General features: G+C 34.9%; 1 protein-coding gene across 1 annotated transcript; it reads right to left on the reverse strand.

The window, feature by feature from the left end:
• Positions 1 to 4,698: 4,698 nt before the first annotated feature.
• LOC119188513 (mediator of RNA polymerase II transcription subunit 1.1-like) lies at positions 4,699 to 22,954 on the reverse strand. Its single transcript, XM_037436572.1, has 14 exons — positions 22,942 to 22,954; positions 22,316 to 22,429; positions 20,994 to 21,109; positions 19,870 to 19,973; positions 19,280 to 19,365; positions 18,839 to 18,935; positions 18,260 to 18,476; positions 17,538 to 17,622; positions 16,874 to 17,092; positions 16,063 to 16,174; positions 13,457 to 13,521; positions 11,644 to 12,954; positions 10,989 to 11,329; positions 4,699 to 5,304 (listed from the first exon to the last, which is right to left on the reverse strand). The coding sequence occupies exons 1-14, from the start codon at positions 22,952 to 22,954 to the stop codon at positions 4,699 to 4,701; spliced, it is 3,486 nt and encodes a 1,161-aa protein (XP_037292469.1).
• Positions 22,955 to 24,228: the final 1,274 nt, after the last annotated feature.

Genomic DNA, 24,228 nt, shown 5'->3' on the forward strand with positions numbered 1-24,228 from the left:
TATCTCAAGATACCTTAATATCGAACTTAATCGGCAAAATACAAACATATAAAAAGTAAGTATTATTTACAAAAACGAGCGTAAACTTTTGTTATTGGATCAGAAAGTAAAAACAAACATTTGATCCGATCACACTTATATAAAAATTCATACGTCACTGATCTTATTTCATTTGATAAATAATTCATTAAAAACTACGCCTAATTAAGATCATTCATAATTCACAATTTAGTAAACTTAATAATTCAACAAAGCAGTGTTTAATCAATCATGACGGTTTTGAGTTTAATAATATATGAATGATAGTAATTATCAACTCATGAAGTACTAATGCATTCGCAGACTAATTGACTACGTCATACATTCGGTTAGTGAATGAATGATTAAAATGTAATTGGTCGTATTGAAAATTCATGGAGCTCTCGGGGCACGTTGACGCAATTGCTTCCTTATGCATTGCTTTCGATCTGGGTTCATTTCATTCATTCTTATGCTAATTCTACAGACTTTAATGCGAAAGTTTGAGACCAATTTTTAGGCATATGAAATATTATACTTATTAACAAGCTAAGCAAGAAAACAGTTTTTAGATCAGTCTGGAAATATTTTTTGTTCAACAATGAATATCATACTATGAAGTTATATATAGTTAAGGGACCTTATTCCATAAATGAGGGAGAATCTAAATTGCAACTACAGACGTTCTAATCGAAGGACAACTTTGATAGCCGTATAAGTAGAATCAAAAATCTCCTATTTACCTATACATTATACTACTCTCAAGGCTGTCATTCCGTTACAACTTCCTTTTTTTTATTGCTGTAAATGACGAGACGAGCTTGCTGTTCGCCTGATGGTAAGCGATACGACCGCCCATAAACAGTAAAAACATAATCCAACACCTTAAAATACAAAATATTGTTTGGTATTCTACTGAGCTCGTTATGCTGAGACGTGAGGTATTAAGTCTTATTATGTCCAGTAGTTACACTGGCTACAATTTCCTTCAAACCGGAACACAACAATAACTACACACTGTTGCTTCATGGCGGAAATAAACATTGCGGTGGTACCTACCCTAGGTCTACCACCAGTAATTGCAAAATAACGGATATACTTCTTGACTATATGAATCTTAGTGATATAAATGTGATTATTTGTGATAATGTTCATATGTTTGTAAGAAGTAAACGCAGGAACACGTGATCGGATATGAATGGCATTTGGCATAAGGATAGACCACGTCTTGGATTAACACATAGGATACTTTTTATTCTGATAATTTGCTCCCATGGGAAATATTGCAAATTTTTATAATTTTTTTAAAATAGGTGGCGCTGGTGTCATCCTATGTTTAAGGTCTTTTATAGAAATGAATCTATAAGCGAGCAAAACCGCGAGCAATAACTATTATTGAATATATTTTGTATCTAAATTACATCATTCACTTACAATTGATAATATAAATAATTCTACGAAACTATGAGTAGAATACAGGACGGATATATACAGATGACCTACTTAGACTCTGATATGAACTGCGAATTGATATTGGACGAAAATATTGAATCGTAACTTCTAAGCTTAGTGTTTCTATTGGGCACGAACCTGTAATCGTTAAACACGGGTTAGATTTTTCGTTCAATAACCTATCCTAATAAAGGTTTACAATGGTCACCTATCTTAAAAAATTATAGAAAATTCTCAGAAATCCAAATTTCTCTCGCGATATTTTTCTATTATATTAAAAATTAGCTTTAAGTCATAAAAAATAGTTTAGAATATGTGACCGGAGGTTAAAAGGTCAGTTGGTATAAGATGTTAAGCTCAAGAATAAGCTAAGAAAATAATAATTCATCGCAACCACAAATACTGTAAACCGAAAGACACAAGCAAGTTTGGGCAAATATTTGTACAAATATCGTCTGCAAATGTTTGTGTCAAACATTAGTCTTGTATGGCCAAGAATTGCACACGAAGAAAATATATTACAGAGCCAACTTTTATTCAGAATATATATTATAAAAATAATCATATTCTATCCTTATATATTTATACTAATGTTATAAATGGAAAAGTGTGTAGGTTTGCATAGGATAATCTCTGGAACTATTTTCATAATTCTTTTACTGAACAGATTTTCATAATTCTTTCACCAATACGAAGCCAAATTACCCCGGAAAATATTTATTTGTGGGTAAAGCTAGTGTATTACAAACACAGGTCCCGCCGCGTCTATCTGTCTAAGCGCGATAAACTCAAAAGCTCCCGAATGAATTTCAATGAATTTTGGTATGGAAATAGTTTGAGACCCCAGGAAGGACATGGGCTACTTTTTACCGCAGAAAACTATATAGTGAAACTTTAATCCCGCAAAAACTTAATAATGAGGGAAGCCGCAAGCAAAAAACTAGTATCATACAATCATAAGCCTTTTTAAATCAAAGTTACGTGTGATGAATATATCATAGTATGAACAATTGTATGAATTTATGAATTTAATACACTCACAGAAATTCGATTATTTCTATGGTCGACTAATCAGTTTGTAAACATCTGAAATTTTATATAGTAAAAATTGTAGTGTCAATAGGAAATAATTTGATTGATACTGATAATATTTTACTTTGTTTAATTCGTGTTCCGTTGCTACCATTTTTAGTTTTTTTTTCTTTATGTTGTTTTAGTAATCATGAAATTGAATTGTTAATGTTTCACAAATTGTAGATATTGTGACCGCCTCAAACATGCGTCAATATTTTCTTTTTTAGAATTCATTGTTATACTCAAAATATTGTAATAATACTGGCTGTCTTATTTAAATAAAGATTGTCGAATAAATCATTTCTGTTTAACTAAATCCAATTACATATAATCGTAACATCTATATAAACTTTAATTTATATTCATGAATAACGGACAATTATGTTAAAGTAATAGATTAATTTACTTGAATTATTCTATCAATAACATATTATTATTATGTTGTATAAAAACATAAGATTAAAATGGCATGTTTTCTAAAGGTTAAGTACGTTAAAAGCCGTTGGTCCTACGCCTTTCTCCAGTCATGTCGGATTGCCGTATCACTGGACTAAGAGAGTGAAGGAACAGAGAGTGCATCTGTGTATTGCGCACACACTTGTGCACTATAATATCTCCTGCGTTCCTTAATGATCTCCATTAAGTTTGGCCGCCGTGGCCGACATTCGGCTTAGATGGATTCATCCATTCATTCAGTAAGGCTTTCATCAGGCATTCTTGTATGCGACTGATTAGATACCACAGAATTGTCTTTTTAACACCATTTTGGAAGCGCTATTATGTTTCACTGTAAAAGACTTTGTGACCTACATCTTAGCACATGCTTGCGGCGAGGTATACAATGCATTGATTTACACTTAGAACTGTTAAATAAATATGCTGTAGAAACTGTCAAAGTGCAAATTTAGGCATGAAATAAATACTGCGCAAGCAAAAGTTTCCATTTAGATACATAAACATGTTAAGCAGTATTGAAATCTTGAAATGTGAGTATTAAATTCCTTACAAATTAAGTACGATAAATGTTGCTCAGCAATAACCCTTTTTTCCAATAATTATATGACCCAGCTGCTTGGTAATTTTTATCTATTCCTTTTTAAACTTATAATAAATATTTTTAACATAGCATACAATTACTTAACTTTTCGTAAGGTTTCTTAATTAGAAATTTCTGGAAATACTTTAAAAATAACCAAAAATACAATAGTAACTAAAAATGAGTGGGTTCCGGATAATCTCGCACAATGCGTTCAGATCAAATGAAAGACGTTCATTTGATACAAAACATATCTGTACTCAATATCCGCCCAATCTTTAAGAAACTGTTCTGACATTTATCGTGTATTTTTATAAGGATTCTTGATTTCAAATAAGTTTTCCTATACAATTATTGTATTGTCTGATAGATGGAAGCATTTAATTAGTCAGGAAGTTAAATATTTATAATCAATGATAAAAAATTGCGTTGCTATTCGGCTGAATTCAGTCATATTTCACAAAGAATTGAAATTTGATGCCGGTTACATTCTGAGATTCCCAAGCGCATGATTTTAACGAAGAAGATGTTGTTATCGCATAAATATAAACTATACAGGATATATTCCTCTTTATTAAGAAAATATTTTTATATTATGTATATGTATTAAAAATATAAATGCATACAAAAAAATTACCCTGTGGTTTGGGATTCAAAGAGTAATCTCACAATGCGTGATATATAATATCAGATATATAAATGATTGACGTATAAGAACAATTAGGAAGTACTAATGTTTACAGCGATTGTTTCAACTTATAAGCATTGGTAAACCATTAGCCACTTACCCAATAATGCATATTTGGAACGAATACATATATCGACAAAATACATATTTAAAAATATATTCACCATTAATTACTTCATACAGTACTGATTTCGCTGATTAACCGTAATATCCTGCATATGTTGATATTAGTGCAATACACTGATAATGTCAAAACGTCAACAAATTGATGCGAATAGCTGTAATTAACACGTTATCATAAAGCTTCGACCGCTAACAAACACCACTTATGGCGTCGACACATTTTATCAGCTTGCCAATATTATATCACGATAAAAATACATGTCATTCAGGTAACGAAATAATTACAAATTAGAATAACCTAGAGAATTCAATAACTCACCAGAGTAATGAGAACATCCGCGGAACATGGCTGGTATTTTAACAGTCTACTAAATCTGAGAGTTCTTTGGGCCATGGTTAACGGCCCCAAAGGCCGGGACACGTGGATGAGCGGGGAGGAGGGCGGGCGCGACGGCGGGGTCGTCATCGGCGGGATATTCCGCCGCACCGTCTCTAGAGGGACAGTCCTCGCCACTAGCGTGTCACTCCCCACCGAGGTAGCACTCCCGCTGAACATGTTCATCAGATCCCCGATAGAACCGCCACCGCTCGAGCCGCCGCTGCATCGCAACTTGTCCAAATCCGTCAAACTCGACCCACGACGGACTCGAAGCCGCGATCCAGACATTACCGACCGACTCTGATACGCCTGATCGCGCCTGACATCAGCCTCGCTGATGGCCTGACCTTTTCTACTTCGAAACATGTCTATAACACACTCGCGTCTGCGATACAACTGCGCGGAGTTGTCACCTGGTGAATTTGCATACAAAGTGTCGATAGGTGCGGTATCAATAGGGCCACGGTCGCCCGCAGGATGTCGGTATCGCGGCCTCGCGCGTTTCCGCCATCGCTTGCGCAATGTTTTCGTACCCTAAATGTACACGAATTTCAGCCTTTTTTCCAAGGGGTGCGTACGCAACAAAGTCTGTAAGCGAACTGAGTGGGGAGTGCGTAGTTTTGTATGTGCGTATGGACCGAGCTACTGAGTTGAACTAATGAGCTGATCGGGTTCAAAGTATCGGTTCTCCACAGGCGGCAGTCACTTAGCTAAGACGGGGGTTAAATAAAATTGTACGAAAAAAAATAATTCTTCAAGGATAATTTGAATTTATATATTAGATAAAAAATTAAAGTGGAAAACTTTTTCAAATTAGCTTAAAGGCATATCAGATAAGTAGAATAGGGAATGGATTTTTCTTTCGCATCAAATTAATAATTAAAAAAGTTTGAAACTTCAGATTAGCATTTGTTATTTGAAGCACCTACAAGGGCACGTGATAATAGCGTATAAACATTTGCAACAGGTGGCACATTATCGAATTACATAGCTCTTGTTACTTGGAAATAAAGTTGACGAATCGGTGAAGGAAAACATCGTGAGGAAACTTGCATGCCTGAGAAGTTCTTTATAGGAATTTCGAGGGTGTGTGTAGTCTACCAATCCGCACTAGGCCAGCGTGGTGGACTAAGGCCTAATCCCTCTCAGTAGTAGAGGAGGCCAGTGCTCAGCAGTGGGCAAGTATATACAGGGCTGATATTATTATTATTATAAAGTTGACGATAGAACAAAACACCACCTCTACAGTCCTCTACATTTCCAAAGCGAGTTCATCAAACTTCATAGTTAATAGTAGACCGAAATATACTCCACTCGAGTGAAATTAGCAAAGCCCTAGAAGTTACAATGCCTACACCAGCTTAATGGAGCGAAGCAGATCACTTAATTGAATACGACATTGACGTGGATTTATTACTCACCATAAAATCTGTGTTTTAATGTTTTACCTGTAACCACTTCGTTCTATACTTCATGAAAATGTATTATTAATCTTAGCAGTGATGAGCTCACTCTCTGTGAGGTCATGGGTTCGAATACCCACCAGAACAAAAAGATACATAAAATATTTATTTTCGGTAGTGATTTAATAGAAGCCCTCATATTTAATTTTGTTCCATTATATATTCACATAATATCCATGAATTAAGATTTACTGTAGAGTCTAAACTATATGTGTTAAAAATATTTTTTATTTCTTTTATTATTATGTCATAATCAACGTCAACTTTAAAATTTTACTAACCCAAATAAAAATAATTCAATACAATCTTTAATCTCTAACTTCGATTACTTCCATCAACAAAATGAATAAATTTAAATCGTTAATATCTAATCATGAAATGATATTCCTGGAAATTTTAGAAAATAAGTTTGCGTACTCAATAAAGAGAATCCAAATACAAAGGCTAGATTTAGAGCAAACAAACTTCTTCAGAACAAAGAAACTTAACTCGCGTTGGTGCAGATATGATGTAACCCGCAAACTGTTCAATATTCAAGTAATAATTTCAAACCGAAATCTATAAAGACAAATTTTTAATACTTTATAATTTTCTTTTCTACCTCCTATTATTATGTTTTAGATTTTAATTCAATATGTTGTTAGTGATAAATGCTGTGTTCACCTATTAGTAGCACACATATCAGATGCTGTACCTTATTGCTTTTTTAATATTGATTGATGTAATATGTAGTGCTATTGGTATACCTTATTACAAATAAATAAATATACAACACATTCGTATTCTTGCGTAAAAGTATTGTAATCTGTTACGTTGTTAGACTTTAAATTGCGTTTTCAGAATAAAATTTGTTTTTGTAACGTTAGATTATATCGCATTTTATGTACTTACATAAACAAATAAATACAGATCATATAAATATTTTTCATTCCATACTTAATTTTTTACCATTTATGGCTTACATCATTTCATGGTCCATTGTTCAGAAACATAGGCAGTAACAGTTAATTTATCAGATATAAACCTAAATGAAGTGTTATTTTATGACGGCATCGTTTAAGAGAATTGTGGTTAATTAACGAGCAGATAGACTACTACCTTTCAAGATGTTTCTTTTTATGCCAAGGTTTTTTGACCTTTTTCTCCCTAAAGAGTTTTATGTGTTTCTTTGTCCGTAAACCAGGCCTCGATTTAATTCGATTCTAATTTTATTTCAAACGAACTTAATAAATATACACAAAAACACATACAAATTCAAATCATGTAAAACAAAAGCCTAGAATATAAAACAAATTCGCAATAATCAAATCTCGCCAGAATACAATATATATGGAAATTAAAAAATGCAAAATCAAACTATTCACGTAACTCACAAGGGAAATCTAACTTGAAAAAGATAACAAACAATACTTCACCAAATTTCTTAAACAGTTATTAAACTGCAGGACGACTGCAAGGAAAGGCTTACGAACTAGGGCAATTAAAGTGGAGCTAAGTCCTCCCGCGCTTGCAGTGTAATCACTATTTGAAACTCAGATTGCCATGTTAGTATTGGATTATTGGAAAGTTCTTGACCGTAACCGCACTGTGAGTGCCTTGTTTGCACCACATCGCTTCTTTTACTTTTAAAGTGAGAAAAGGGAACTACTTTCAGCTTTTAGAATTGTAGTTAATTGTAATGGTGGTAGAATTTAATTTCTTGTGAAATTAATAAGTATTTTTGCCATCAATTGACATAGGACAAAAGATCTTTTAATATGCTGTATAGTAAATTTAATAAAATAATTATTTACACGATCCAAAATACTCAGCAGTGCATATCACAAATTCGCTTTAAAAAGGGAAAATTCCATTTCGTCGAACGTCGAATTTACTCACTCACAAATATTTACTACCGAAGACTGTCATTGTATCAAAAAGTCTACAAAACGCTGACAATTCGTTGACATATCCGATAGCGCAGTAAGATAACTTCAATACTAAAGCCATAGGTACGACGAACCTTAGACAACACTTTGTATAATAAGGCTTTTATTTGTCTTATATTTTTATACCACATGGTCTTAATAACCATATTAATACGATTTCTCAGCGATTAAGTTCTCTCTAACATTTTACCCTAGAGCCCTAGACGAATCAAGGTTAGCATCGTACGTCATAGTCGTAACAGCGGTTTCGCATTGTGCACCCACTGGGCCATACCCCGCTGGGACGGATTGCGGGCATCCACTCTTACATTTTGTTATTCTTGTTGGCAACTGCTGTTTTTCCATTAAGAGAAAAAATGTATTGTAAAGTTATATGGTTCTCATTAATGTGACAATAATGAAAATACGACTTAAAACTGATATACAATAGAAATCGATTTCGTTTAGCAATATTTGAAAAGTTCACAAAACTACCCGTTTTTTTGGTCTATTGTTTTTGAAGTATTTGATTTCCTATGATGTCTAGCCAATTATTTGATTCGCAATAAATCACACGTCTTGATAATAACCTTTATTCATCACCTTTTTGTACTAACACTTCATCTACTTTCATTTATCAAATGATTTAAGAGCCACTAAACACTAAACAGCTATAATAACATTTTATTGGGACGGCCCAAGGTCGCAAATAAATGTCACATCGTCTTTATTGAATTATAACCCATTATTATCCAGTGTCTAGATGTCGTTAATTCACTGTGATATTCTGCCGAATACAGCAGGAGATTGGCCCCCTGTGTAGTGAGACGCTTGTCGAATTGCATCTTTTACTTGTACATGGTCGTTAAGTGAATGCTATGTAATCAAATTACACTAGACTTGTTTAGCAACATATTCGATTTGGATTAAGTATTAATAATTTATTTATTCATATTAGTCAAATGCACAACCATTTACGCCTTTAAATGGCTGTACGTTAGAACACAGGATTCATTAAAGTAATGTAATTAACTAAATTAATAATAATATTTTATTACCTGTTTTTCGTTAAAAGGTTTCAATAAACCATATCCCAATCTTATCAATCCGATCCCAAAAATGAACCAATCAAAATAAGTCATTTGTAATAATGTCAAATAAACGATTCTGATTGGTCCGTTTGGACAATCGATAAAAAAAAGCGATTGCGATCGTTGATTGGTTAGTTTTATATTATGTTTAATCCATTCAAAGAGGATAACTACAAAAGAAGTGAAACAACTCACGCGAGTTACTTGAGCAAATTACTTATTATTGAAGCTTTCTTTTATAAGAAATTCGGAAAATCGTAGAATATTTAATATTAAATAACTAGAAACCTTAAGTATCAATGGCGAAGGGTCTATATAATCCGATACCTGCCGGCTTCTCTCTTGTAATTTATGTAAAATCTAATCATCATTAGAACGATCTGCAGGCTGCATTTATGCATATTATTAAAACATACAAGATGTATCGGGTTTCCTTTCGGAAAATTACATTCTTGGCCACTGTTAAGTATAGTGAAAAAAAAAAACAAAAATACACAAATAAATAAGGTACACCGTTAACTCTGATGTTTTACGTCATTGAATAAGTAACCTGCTTATCGATGCGTTGTTGAAATCCTCAATACATTTTAATTGAATGTAACGCTAACTTGTTAACGCCTCTACTTCGATATTTTCGTATTGAAGCATAAATGCAAATAAGGATGCCTGTTTTTCTAACTTATGGAAATACTATTTTAAGTCAGTCTCAATTTTAGAAATTACTAGCGTATGTTCTAACTTCTTCGTGTTTGCCAAAGTAACCTTAATAAAACAATTCGCATGTCTTAAGACGTCAATAAACTTATTAAAGAGCGTTGTATATGTAAATTGTTTGATAATAATAACTAGGTCGAACACGCTCATTTACATTGTAATTATTGTTTTTACTGAACTACTCATTGATAAGAACAACAGTACTCGAAACTACACCGTTTAAAATGCTACCTTTATCTGGCCTACAAGTAATAATTCAAAATATTCAATTAATTCGATGCGTAGATTCTAGAGAAATTACATATTATTTATAAATTTCTAATAAACGTTGAATTCATAAAAAAAATCTAATTTAAATATTTTTTTATTACTAAAGGTTTAAATAATTGCTTATTAATAAAATACTGTTGCGTTTGAATTTTTTGAGACCTGAAATAATTAACCGTTGTTTATAATTAGCAGCTATAATAATACGCAATTTAAATTAGGACAACGTAATTTTGGTATAAAAACAAGTGACGAATAACATTATCTCAGTTAACCTTCTTTCTACCCGTATACAAACACCAATATCGATTAAATCCTTGAGACTTACCTTATTGTTACGGCAGGTATTAATTCTCCATATAAATACACAAAAACACCATATTATAAATCAAAAAACAATATCAAATCATGAATGAATTCAGAGATAAAATAAATGCTGAACTAGTTAACACGTTTGTGCCTGTTAAGAATATATTAGCTGAACTGAATACAAAAGTAATGAAATCAATTTAATTAATAAAAAAACATTAACTTAGAAAACCAGAAGAAACTAATGTTGTCGAATGTTATTGTAATAAAACGAAAAAGAAATAATAACCATATTAACAAGGTTAAAACAAATAATAAAACAAATAATCGTAGTAGATCTTTTAATAAAATACTTTAAAAATCCTTTATAATGAAAAATAATTAATATATCGCTTCATCATTATTTCAAAATGAAGTTTTAAGAATAGTATCCGCTCTGAATTCATCCCTAGGTAATGGGTACTCACGTTCAACTGCATAACGATCTTGTTGTACGCCCGGTGCCACCTCTGCTTTGGCGTGAGCTTCGGCTGCTCAGGCTGGAACTCCGCCTGCTCATCGTGCCTCTCCTGCTCCTGGAACACACTGTCCTCCTGGTACTGGTCGTCTCTCTGGAACTGATCTTGATCGTCGAACTTCTCATCTTGCTCGTGAAAGGTATCGTCTTCGCGATACGTATCGTCCTGATACTCGTCAACGTGTTCGTCAAACGATTCTTGCGTTTGAAACCTATCGTTCTCTTCTGGTACCTCGTGGTATGTCGTCCGACTGTCTTGAAACGTTACTTTGGATTTTTCCGTTATCGTTTCTGTGAAAAAGTATTAGTTTAAACAAAATTCTTAAAAGTTTTAAAACAAATCTACATTTCTGAGGATAGAAACATGATAGATTTGTTTTCGTAATTCGATATATAAATTTATTATTTCATATTTTTAATCAATAGCTTACATTGGTAAATTACTGCACAATTTATTGTAAGAAATAAGAATAAATGTTGTTGTACGACTATTTCATTGAATTAATTAAAAAAACATACTATACAACACTGCAAGTAATTGCCCACCAACAAATATAAAAAAACAGTGACAAAATATAATAAGGTTAAATTTATATAAAACTCACCTTCTTGCGTCGTCACAACAGCAACTTTTTCTTCATGATGAAAAGAACTTTGTGACGTTCTGCGGTCAATTATTGACGGCGTTTGGCTATGATAACTATCCACCGAGGGCTTTCTCATCTGAGATAAGCTTCTCGTAGGAGACGCAGTTTTTTGTATACTGGGACTCCGTGGACTGCTGGGAGCTTCAGACATCCGCCTTTCTTCAATCTCCTCTTCATAGGTAAGGTCGTGAGGATATTCTTCATCACGATACCTCTCCAGAGAAGTCCTGTCGCGTTCTATTGTTTGTTCATATTCAGTCTTATGGTACTCGTCCTCGTAGGCACTTTCGTCGATACTCGACTGGGCTAAGTCTTCTGGTGCGTCAGGTAACGTCCGTGTTCGACGCACAGAAGGTCTTTGTATTGACTCCTGTCTTTTAAGAGATGGAGTTCTTGGTAAAGTAGGTACAGTAGTCGTCGCTGTGGACGTTGGCACCGCGGGCGATACTTCTGGGACGGACGTTGTGACTGGAATTGTTGATGTGAACGGCGTGACGGGAGCTACGGATGAAGTGAACTGCGTCGTGGGCGCTGTTGTTACTGCTATTGACTGTTGTGGAGGTTGGGGAACCGATGGGGCAGCTACAGCAGCAGCCGCGGCACCAAAGAAACTACCTAATTTTTTAGCACCACCAGCCATTAATGAACCTAATGTCGCGGCACCGGTTAATACACTCGATTGTAATTGTTGTGCTGGTTGCTTTTGCTGTTGTTGCTGCTGTTGTTGTTGTAGAAGTTGTTGCTGTTTCTGTTGTTGTTGCTGTTGTTGATGCTGCAATTGTTGCTGCTGTTGCTGTTGTTGCTGTTGCAAATCTTTTTGTTGTTGAAACTGTTGCTGTTGTTGGTACTCTAACTGCTGTTCTTGTTCATATTCCTGTTGCTGCTGATATTGTTGGTTCTGTTGTTGCTGATACTGATACTGTTCGTCCTCATATTGTTGTTCTTGATCGTACTGTTGGCTTATTTGATGCTGTGTTTGTTCATCTTGATATTGTTGTTGGTATTGATAATCATTTTTTTCCTGATACTGATGTTGTTCATGATATTGGTCTTGTTGTTCATATTGATATTGTTGGCTATCATATTGATAATCGTATCGCTGATAATTTTGGTCCTGGTAAATCTCTTGTTGGCTTGTTACAGGCGGTTGCGGTAAATATGAAGATATTGTCGATGGCACAGATTTAGGCAATAATGATTCCCCTTCACTAGCTACTGGGTAAGTAAATTGTGTTGACGTTTCAGTTTCAGTCCATGGCGTTTTTTGAGCTGAAATTTTGAAAAACGCACTGAATAAATGATCTGTCGCGGTCTCGCACAATAAATTTAAAAATGGACACGCCATTACCGCGCTCTTGTAAACACTGATTTAATTATAAATTCAATGGCATCGAAGACCGGAAATTTTTATCTTTTATATAATACGTTTATTTTAAAACGAATAGGTATAATGAATCAGAAGACCTTTGATACACAAACTAAAATATTAGCTGTTGAAGCTCGTGACCTAATTAGGTTGTTTTTCAACGAATAATGTAGTGAATTCTGGTTGCTATTTCTAATCTTTGTATATACTAGAACCAGCTATCAATTATTTTTTTTGCATAAAATGGACAAACGAGTTATTAATGCTACTCATTTCCACCCACAATCCATTGTGCCAGAGAAACTGTAGATGTATGGCTATATATATGACAGATTCTTGAGAAATACCATTTAATTGAAACCTTAATAGCTGTAGTTGTAATACTAATGACAAAATAATACTTACCAGCGGCTGGCGGTGTAGCGTGTGGCGTTTCATCAAAGAACGGTTGCATCCCATCCTCATCATAACTGAAAACAAAATTAGACTCAAATCACTTGTATTAAGAATGGGATTTCAGTGGCTATCTAGGGCTAAATTTATTCGAGGTATAAAATTTATAATATTATCCGTTTTATGGCTTTCAAAACAGACACTATTTTACATAACAATAAAAATCTCTTCTTTCAGCGGTCTTTATCTCACTCCAACGTGGGTTCCGCGTAGCATTTTGTTTCAATTATGGATTTGGATTAGTTTTGAGAGCCGAGAACTTGCCTGATGCCAATGTACCTTGAGAGAAAACTTATTAGTTTTCTCTATTAGTTTTCTATATTGTTCTATTGAACAATCCTTACAAAGCGTCTTCCGATGTAAGCTTTGAACTGTAAGCTACTAGTAGTACAAGAAGACGACATAGACAGACGTTATCAGCAAAGTTATGACAAAGAAAACAAACAAACACACATCACGCATTTATCCCCGAAGGGGTATGCATAAGCGCAACTAGGGCACCCACTTTTTGCCAAGTGTGTTCCGTCCCATAATGTGATAGGGGGCGAGCCTATCGCCATATTGGGCACAAATTCCAGACTCCGGGCTGATACTGAGCAGAAAAACCCAAATATCACTTTTACCGACCCTAGATTCGAACCCAGGACCTCAGAACGCTGCCACACCACGCATCCAGTACAACTACGCCGCCGAGGCAGTAAAAGTAAAGATATCCCATGTGTTTTTATTTTTTATCCATGATACTCCATGAACATCGATTATGCGATTTATTGAGAGGATGTTAAAATTCATATTAATATTAATTTAGGCTCATAGGTTACGGTAAATACGTATAAATTATCAATAGATGTCTATTGATAATTATTACTATGTATGTACATATGTACATGTCAATATCATAATTTATTAATTGCAACGGGAAAGACCCGTTCACACATGCATACATTACTTATAACATTTCGTTATTAATAATAATACATTTTAAAGAAATGATATTCACATTATCAATATCGATCTAGATAATCGTGTATCGCAGTCGTAATTATAATATGTTTAGAAATAAATATTCCATGGTGTTCAAGATTCAAGACGGTATGAGTTCTCGATATATATTATGGCTCATTTTCATTCTCGCGCGAGCGGAGAGACGAGATGCAAGCCGAATCACGAAACCACACCACAGTCTCGCGACTCGCCACGCACCTCACCTCGCGCCTCGCGGCGCTCGCCTCAAACAAAAGAACTAACCGCGCGAGTGTAAACAAAAACTCGAATCACGCGAACTGCGAAGCGAACACGAAACGAGCCATAGGCGACAGTGTAAATGAGCCATTATAATTCTCTTTAGTGTTAATAGTCAGAAGGTTTTATGTATCTCTGTAAAAATAATATCTCTCAGGTTGACGACCATAGCGAAGTATCATACAGTGGTCTGTAATGCTGGTGTTGCAATGGCAAAAGGTGAAATTCCCGAAAGGAAACCCGACACAACATATAGATACTAATATGCAACAATCCAGTCTACAAATCATTCTAATGATAATTTGACTTTACATAAAGAGAAGCCGACAAGAATCGCGTTATATGGACCGTTCGCCTCTGTGGTGTTACTATTGTTTATAAACGGACGTATCGATTTTCACAAAGCTTGCTTGTCTCCTCATTCAGTAAAATTAAATAAAAAACGAAACGAATATTGACATAGTGTGAACGAACTATAACAGTTATAATTAGAACTCATGAGAACTCAACACTCTTATCACATACAGTTCCGCTCAACATTAAATCATAAATATATTAACTCTAGTTTAATTTAAGAATTATTGTGAATGTATGAAATAAATAAAAAGTTTGTGTCTATTAATCCAATATTGGCCTCTTTATTTATACGCATAAAATGTTATAAAGGATTATAATACTTTCTTTGATCGTGTTTCACCTATCTTATATTAGCCATCAAAGTTCTTTTGTTTACAGATATGCTATTGATAATATGATTTGCAGATATGCTCAGCAGTTACTGATTAGATCATCATCATGCAATCAACAGTATCTCCCAGAATGGGTTAACGTCAAACATGCGATAATCATCCGGCGTAAATAAGTTAAATCCTTACTACAACATTCTTATAACTATGTAACTATGACTGTCTCGGTGGCGTATATTACGTCCGCAGCACGAGTCCGCTCTGAGGTCCCAAGTTCGAAACCCAGATCGAGCAGTAATATTAAGTTTTACTGCAAACTGGAATTTATGCCTGATACAACAGGCTCGGCCTTCTATGTTAAGGGGCTCCTTTTTCCGAATTTAGCCTGTAGCAAGTCAGGCCGTTGGGCGTGACTAATCAGGCTCGCCCTTATTACGTCATAGGAACTGTCTCCCGTCCGAACACACAAAGATAAACGTGAGTTCCCGCAACTCTGCCTACCCTTTCGGGGATCAAAGAGTGATGTGTTTTTGTTTTTAACTATAACGCAAAACCTCATTGGAATGAGATAAGAATAGATGGAAGATTGTAAAATAATATTTATTTTATTGATCATAAATTCGCATTTACCTTGTAGTGTAATTATTATCCTGAAACTGTTCAGTGGCAGTGTCCTGGTATTCAGACTGATACCCATAACTGTCGTAACCATAACTCACACTGGTTACTACTTTTTCGGGTTCTGGAACAACATAAAAATGCATTTTAAGGAGACATCTAATTCAAGGAGAAGCGTTGAGAAATAAAAATATCTATTTAATATAAGCTTTTGCTTGCGACTCCACCCGCGTGATAAAGTTTCTTTGGGACAAAAGTCCCGCTTTATATAATCCTAGGATCAAATAGAGCATACGTTTTATGTTACAATTTTAGCAATCATCATCATCTCAGCCACAGGAAGTCCACTGCTGAACATAGGCCTCCCCCAAGGATCTCCACGTCGACCTGTTGGAAGCGGCCTGCATCCAGCGACTTCCTGCGGCGACCTTAGCCAGGTCGTCCGTCCACCTTGTAGGTGGGCGTCCGACATTCCTCTTCCCTGTACGTGGCCTCCACTCTAGAACCTTTCGATCCCAACGGCCATCGGTTCTTCGAGCTATATGTCCGGCCCACTGCCACTTCAACTTGCTAATCCTATGCGCTATGTCGGTAACCTTTAGCAATACATCGGTGAAAACTGCATTCAATTCATGCGTTTACAACATATAGACAGACGCACAGACAAATAAAAAAAAATGTTGTTTTGGCTTATTTTGTATTAATAAACCATATCCATATCAAAATTAACCAGGAAAGCCAAAAAAGCGCCATAAATTTGGGTTAATGACGTCTTGACATAAGATTTTTCCGCAGCTTATTACAATTTTCATGAAGAAGTTACCGGGTACGTAAGGCACGTGCGTGTGTACAAGCGCGGCTGGCGCAGGCGCGGGCGGCGCGGGCTGTAGCCTCGCGGGGGCGGCGGGGAGCGCGGGCTGCACAGGCGCGGGCGCCGGCGGGGGACGAGGCAAGCGGCGCCCGCGCGACCGCACCGAGCTCGCGTCGCTGCCCGGCGGCACGGGCAGCACGCGACCGCGCTTCGGCGTCGATGATGGCGTCGCTACATAAACATAGTTTACTTAGTATTGATTCATCCTTTCATTATTACTTTCAGTCCAAAGCTGAACAAAGGCCGTAAAGATTTACAACTTTTTATAAACAGCCTGAAACCAGCGAATTCCTGCGAATTTTACCAGATCAGATGACCTGGTAAAGATCTACTCCTTGTATCACACATTAATCATCTCTTACTATCAATTTTTTACCAACACATAATTAGGTGTAAGAGCCCAACGATTGCTCCTGGGACACACCACAACTGAGCATAAGATACTAGCGTACTGAACCAAAAAGCTCAAAAATAATCATAAAACCCAACATTATTTACTCTTCCTTCCATATAAGATACCAACAAAACCGAAATTGTTGTCTCACAGCTCTCATCCTTAACGAATCTCTGCAGATATTTTCTAAAATACCTCTTTTAATATTAGTAAAAGTCTTACCAGGTAGACTGGCCGCTGTCCGTCGCGGCCGTGGTCTATACGGCGCCATCTCATTGTAGTCCGAGTACCGAGACGACATCATCGACTGGAATAATACACAGGCAGTTATAGTAGAGCTCTGCTTAGTGTTGTCTACAGCATGGCCCAATTCATCTGAGGTATCACTTCCATCTCATGTAACTGACGAAAGGTATTAGTATTAGAAATATTTAGTATACAACAAAGTTCGTAATGCTTTAATTTTTGAGCAAGATGTAGGGATTGCATAGTTAGGGCTTGTAGTCTCAGGGACTTGGATCCTTTTGAAATTTGGACCTCAGTAATTGACGTGTCGAAAATGATGACCTAATTTTTAACAATGAACGTATTCTGATTTTCTTAGCCTTGATAGAGTTATTTCGTAAATTTTAATACGTATAAGCAAATTCCGAACATTATTGCATCTTAATTGCCACCAATCTAATTTAGGAAAACGTTAATGCAGTTTTTAGATACGGTTGGGCCTTAGAGACTTTCCCGCCCTCACACACACATATGAACACTAATCTGTCTTTATCACGCAACAAAATTAATTCAATAGAAAGATAGGAAGTCGTTGGAAACATTAGTTGTCCACTTCCCCTCATAACAAAGTGGGAAATAAAATAATGGTCTAGTTGAGACTAAACATCAAATGAGGGAATTAATTCCTTGTCAATCTGATTTGATAGAAAAGGTCTCACCTGCTTGGTCGGCACCTGAGGCAGCTGCACCACAGAAGAGCGGCGCTTATTGACGATGTTCTCGTACTCAGTGGGGGTGAGACCATAGTCGTAGAGCCCCCCGTACTGACCCCCACTGTCCCATTGCCGCGAGTCGTCCACATACGTCGGATACGGGTAGCTACTGGAGTCGTAATACTCTTCATAGCTGGCCTGCTGCGATAAATGTGAGTGGTCCCTGGAATTAAATAACCCTTATTATAATACAGACCGACATTTTAACAAATAAAATTTGATCTGTGATCTTAAATAATCTCACTCATACATAAACGTTTAGATTATCAGAACTATATTCCCGTATTCTGTGACCAGAATAAATTCTGATGCCTAGCCGGCTTTAAAGGAAAAGAATAGCGTGTTTTATTGTAAAATAAGAACTCCCAACCTTATCTAATAGCTGTTCAGCTATTAGATAAGGTATGGGAGTCCGGAAATTCCCTTTTATTTATACATAGAGATATGGAACTTAATATAGCTAGCAAAATCTCTGATCAAAACGTATCTACCATTGAAGAGGGAAAAATCGTGATATATACATACCTAATGTGCGTGGTAGCGGTGTATGTGTCGTACCCGAAACCCATGCTGTCATCGTACAACGTGTTCTGACGCTCCAGACTCGGCCGCCGTTGCTCTTCTGAAAGAATAAAATACTTTACTGACGGATAGAAACTGGTTTTTGCATTTTGATACATACAAAATGATTATGATAGTAAAATTAGCTTTTATTATTACATGGTATAAGGTTCAAAATCTAAAGGATGTATTTATTAAATAGCTTAGCTATATAGCTAGGGTATAGGTTAAGCATTCTTGAAATTTTTGTATTGGATTTGACAATCTTAAATTCATTTATAAGTCTTGATTTAATCAATAATAATAAAATTTCGTAAATTAAAAATGTGTTGTTATTTTTTGTAGAAAATAAAATTAATATACATATTATAATCAAAAGTTTTGCTATGAATCAAGTAGAATTACCTCCAGACTGCCAATCAGCGGCCGTTCGCCATGATATAGCCGACTCGACGCTGGCTTGTGCGTGCAACTGCGACCATGTCTCTATTCTGTAAAATATAATTATTCATTATTAATATTATAGAACGCTTTTTTTCTAAACACAAACTACAAAACAAAATTATCAATCAAGCTGGAAAATTATGAAGTTCTATTTAGTTATTATAAACTTTAGGAATTTAAATATACATTTAGTAAGAATCCTTTTAACTGCACGGCATATTAATAAAGTAATGAAAGTAATATACTACGCAAGAAAATAAATTTATTAGATCAATGAACCAGTATCAAAATCAGTCAATATTTTGCAATAGAATAACGTTTTATCTACACCTCCATTGACAACACAAATTGGTAATATCAACAATTGCATACAATATAACTAAAAACATCTTCACGCAACAAAACAAATCTATCAATAAATTTAGTATTCCTTACGTACATTTATAAGCAAGCCTATTATTTAAACTACATATATCTACAGTTCTAGTATAGAATTGGAATGTTTACATCGAATAAAGACAGTTCTAATAATGAACAAAGTGTTATCTCACCTATTTGTTCTCGGCTGGCTATTGTAGTAAAGTGGATCGGTGTCACCATGTATATGATACTCGTCTCTCTCGTACGAATTCTCCCTCGATGCCTCCAATGACCTCTGGAATGTTTGTATCAATATAGTCTTTGGGCTAAGTGTGTTGCTTAACTTGCAAGCGCATTTTTGCAACTAAATTCGGGTTTGCTAGGAACAAGCATACTAGGATAGGTCATGGAGGACATCATCATCATTATAGACAATAGTAATAAGATGTTAATCTGAATAATGCGAAAATTGGAGATGGTTAAAAGAATAAAAACCATCGATTTGGTGTTGGCACAGAGATCGAGCAAAGCCTGAATTTACCTCTAGGCTATTTGTCTGAATAGTCATAATACCAGAATGATCGTGTAGAATAAAAATGCGCCGTTTTGTGGTATATGTTTCCCTAAAACTGTCACAGTTGGGTTCAATTTTACTTAAATTATACGGTATTCTATTACAAACTCACTAACACGTATTTCTAAAATAACATCATAATGATTTCGTATATTTATGCGAATGTTAGACATTGAAATAAAGCTTTGTATAATTGTAAGTTTGGGTAGATGTTATAACTTTTCCCCCGGTACGATAAAGGGTGCAAAGTCTTCCAAACGTCGAAAGAAAATCATAATATCCAAAACCGCAATAAAATCAACATAATATTTTTATATTTAATTTCACCAATTAATTTGTTGTAAACGCCTCTAATGATACTAACATTTCAAACTACCCACATTATGTCGCTAACTACTACCATTTGTTGGTGCATCAACAGGTTAGCGTGATCAGATTCAAGTACAATATCAAATGCTATATTTTTTTCGACGTCGCGTCATTTTCGGGAATGGCAACCATAATAAAGCGCTATCGTACATCACTAGTACCAATAGATATCCAATCTAAGAGATATCACATAAAAGGTTATGGGCCTTGCAGAAATTTTATCACGCAAACAAGCCCGAAATTATTATTGACGCAAGCCAGCAAAAGTAAAAGGAACCGAGGACAACAATTTAATAAAACGGGTAATAAAAAGTTTCCTGTTGACGCAACAGGAAACAGTACCTAGCAACAAAGTAAAGGAAACAAGTATACCTGTGGCGTGTGCATCTGGTGCGCCGCACTCCTAAACTGAGAAGCGCTGCAGTTCGCATGCTGGCCCACCGGATAGTTTAGATCCGACGTATAGTCGGAGTCTTCCGAATAACCAGCTATAAATAAGAATTTATATAATTAACAAAATAATGATAGCGGAGATTTATTTTTTTTATTTTGACAACATAGTAATGGATGTAGACAAATTCTAGTAGGTACCTAATGTTTGAAAATCACTAAAATAGCTTTATTTTCAAAACCATTTAAAGGTTTTTATTATTTTTTAAGTTTAAGTAATCTTACACCAAAATATTGCGTAATATAACCATTAATGAATCATGATCCCTGAAAGTGATTCAAGGTACTTAATGTGTATATAGCAGATATTTTATGACTTAAGTATAACTATTTCGTTAGAAATCCGATGGTATCTACATGAAACCAAGTCAAAATATAAACACAAATAAAAATATTAAACTCAGTAGGTGGTTTAAAATAACTATTTAAATCACTTTTACGACAAAAATAACAACACAATTTACGTTAACTGATTGTTTAAGTTTGATACTTTCCTTTGTGTGGATTCTATTGATAGACATCTTAATTGCCAAAGTTACGAAATCGTATTGTAGCGTGTTAGTAAAACTTTAAGTTTAATTGATTACTTCATTATCAATGTAAATTGCGCTTTATTTATTCCTTTAAACCCTTTAATCTTCAATATACGTTACGTAACTTCTTTAAAAATAATACCATCACTGTATAGGTACTGTCCCAGCTGCGCATGTGCCTTCTTTACTACTGAGAGCGGTTCTGGTCCACCACGCATGGCTAGTGCCGATGGTATACTTCAGTTATGGCTTCGACATTTATATGTAGAATTATTGGTCACGAAGAAAAAAAAATACACATTACTTTGAAAATAAAAAATGATCGAACTCATGCACATTGGCAATGGTTCTTCGTGAAATCTCTACTCGTGGTAACCTTTTATTAAATCTACAAAGGTTACTCTATAATTATTAAGTAATCGTTGGCTCGCTTAAACATACTAAAAAAAAATTATTACGAGACGTCAATTCTCCTTACACCTGGCCTAGTTATTACTATATTATGATTTTGATGTCATATTATTTAAACAATTCATTCATGATAAGCGGACATAATTGCATTAGCTATTTCCAGTCACCCCTCTCATTCTACCTGACCTACCTGCTACTATATTATTATTTTATGTCATATTATTTAAACAATTCATTAATTATAGGCGGAACTAATACGCAATTTTGTTCAGTCATTCTTTTTAATACAGATATACTTACAATGCGCAATGTACTGCATCTGTCTCCGCGCTTGTTCCGCCCTCTCAGCGTCCAGAGTGCCGTTAAGGAGGTCCAATTTACGCTGAAGGTCTGCGCCACCAGTGCCCTCGGCGTCTGGAATTAATTATAAATATTCATAAACAAATATATACATATAATATAGCTAAGGTTACTAAGTCTAGAAACAATTATAATAATAAAATAATATTATCATGATTATTATAATAAATATTATGTTCTTACATCAATTCTCTATTCATTACAGAAATGTGTGATAACGTTCTTATAGGTATTAATTACTCATTAATACTTATTGAGGGCTTTACCAATAATAATTAAATCAGCCATAAGCCTAACAGTCTATTTTATTCGGAAAATTATTTTACTAAAGACGACACAAATGAAATAATGATTTATCAAAGAGTTCTAAGATTATATAGAGCGGATATTGGGAATGATTGTCATACAAAAATTTGCGCTTATTTGATGGTTACCGAATCTACCGTGAAATAGCAAAATGTCAATATAAAATATTTCATATTTTTTCCATGTCATGATTTGCACGTTTTTAATACGAATATTAGCATATTATCTGTGAATATATTATTTTTGCATTAATATCTCACGACGCTGTGACATCTTGTGACACGGACATATCAAATAAGACAGCGACTTATTACCTATCGGTAAAAACTTTTGGGGCAAAAATTTGGCCCTGATGTGCGGTCTATAACTAACTATAATTTAATATCTTTGTGATTTATGAAACAAAAATTATAATCAATATGGCAAATTAAAAGATTTTAAGAAAACACGACATGATTGAACACTTTTACTTAGGTTTATTGCAAAATATTTAACATGAAGCGGCGATAACCTAGTTGGGAGTGGAATGGACTACCTAGGCAAATGTCTGCAGGTTCAAAACCAAAGGCACACACCATCGATTTTTCTAAAATTATGTGTGTATGCTTTGTGAGTTATCGCTTGCTTTAACGATGAAGAACAACATCGTAAAGAAATCTTCAACCTAAAAAGTTCTCTATATGAATTTTAAGGGTGTGTGAATTTTACCAATCTGCACTAGGCCAGCGTGGTCGACAAAGGCTTAATCCCTCTCTGTAATAGAGGAAGCCCGTATCCAGCAGTGAGACAGTATATAATACAGGGCTGATATCATTATTATATATTAGTTAACATGAAATACAATATTTGCTTACTGGTTCAGTTTATTCGTCACTAAATTTCGCTCCACCCCTAATATAACAATAATTAACATATATTACCAAGCTATTATTAAACCTAAAGACAAAATTAATTATTGCAACCCATATAACGTTATTTAAAACAATTGATTGAAATAATTAACTCGGTAAAACCATGGAAACAGGGAACCTAACGTCATTCCGGATGGAAGTCGCGAGGGAGTTAAATTTAATCTAAGAAATTGGGTCGCATGAAGAGTATATTAACTAGACGAGATAGACCAATCATTGGGGTTAAACGCCTTAAGTACTATCTATGGCTTTTCGCGGTACGGTCGAGGTACTACGTGGAAAGGTATTTTGAATAGTATGCCAACGTTATAAGGTTTATTGTTAAATAATTACTGATGGTAGAGTTTAATGGTTTCTTATGTTTACGTAAATGTTAAATGATATAAAACTAATTTCTCTTATGTATTGTAATTAGAATGTTTTTAAACTTCGCAAATCATTTCAGAAAGGAATATATTTTTTGGGTGTTTGTGGCTTGTCTACTCCAAGGTAATGTTTAGAACTTCATCACGAATGTTCAGCAACTACGTCAGTGTATCACGTCAGCTATTTGTCTTTGGAGTATAGTCGAGGTGACAGGGCTTTACCAAATTTTCATAGTTTATTACTAACTATACGTTAGGCGATGGATAGATA

The sequence above is a fragment of the Manduca sexta genome, chromosome 8 (assembly GCF_014839805.1).
Source record: "Manduca sexta isolate Smith_Timp_Sample1 chromosome 8, JHU_Msex_v1.0, whole genome shotgun sequence".
NCBI classification, from domain to species: domain Eukaryota; kingdom Metazoa; phylum Arthropoda; class Insecta; order Lepidoptera; family Sphingidae; genus Manduca; species Manduca sexta.

What these genes read in the sequence shown, in the direction of transcription:
- LOC119188513 (XM_037436572.1), bottom strand. An exon ending in ACCAGATGCACACGCCACAG is followed by an intron (nt 19,974 to 20,993) that starts GTATACTTGTTT and finishes CAAACATTCCAG; the next exon opens with AGGTCATTGGAGGCATCGAG. An exon ending in GCACGTGCCTTACGTACCCG is followed by an intron (nt 16,175 to 16,873) that starts GTAACTTCTTCA and finishes ATGTTGTTCCAG; the next exon opens with AACCCGAAAAAGTAGTAACC.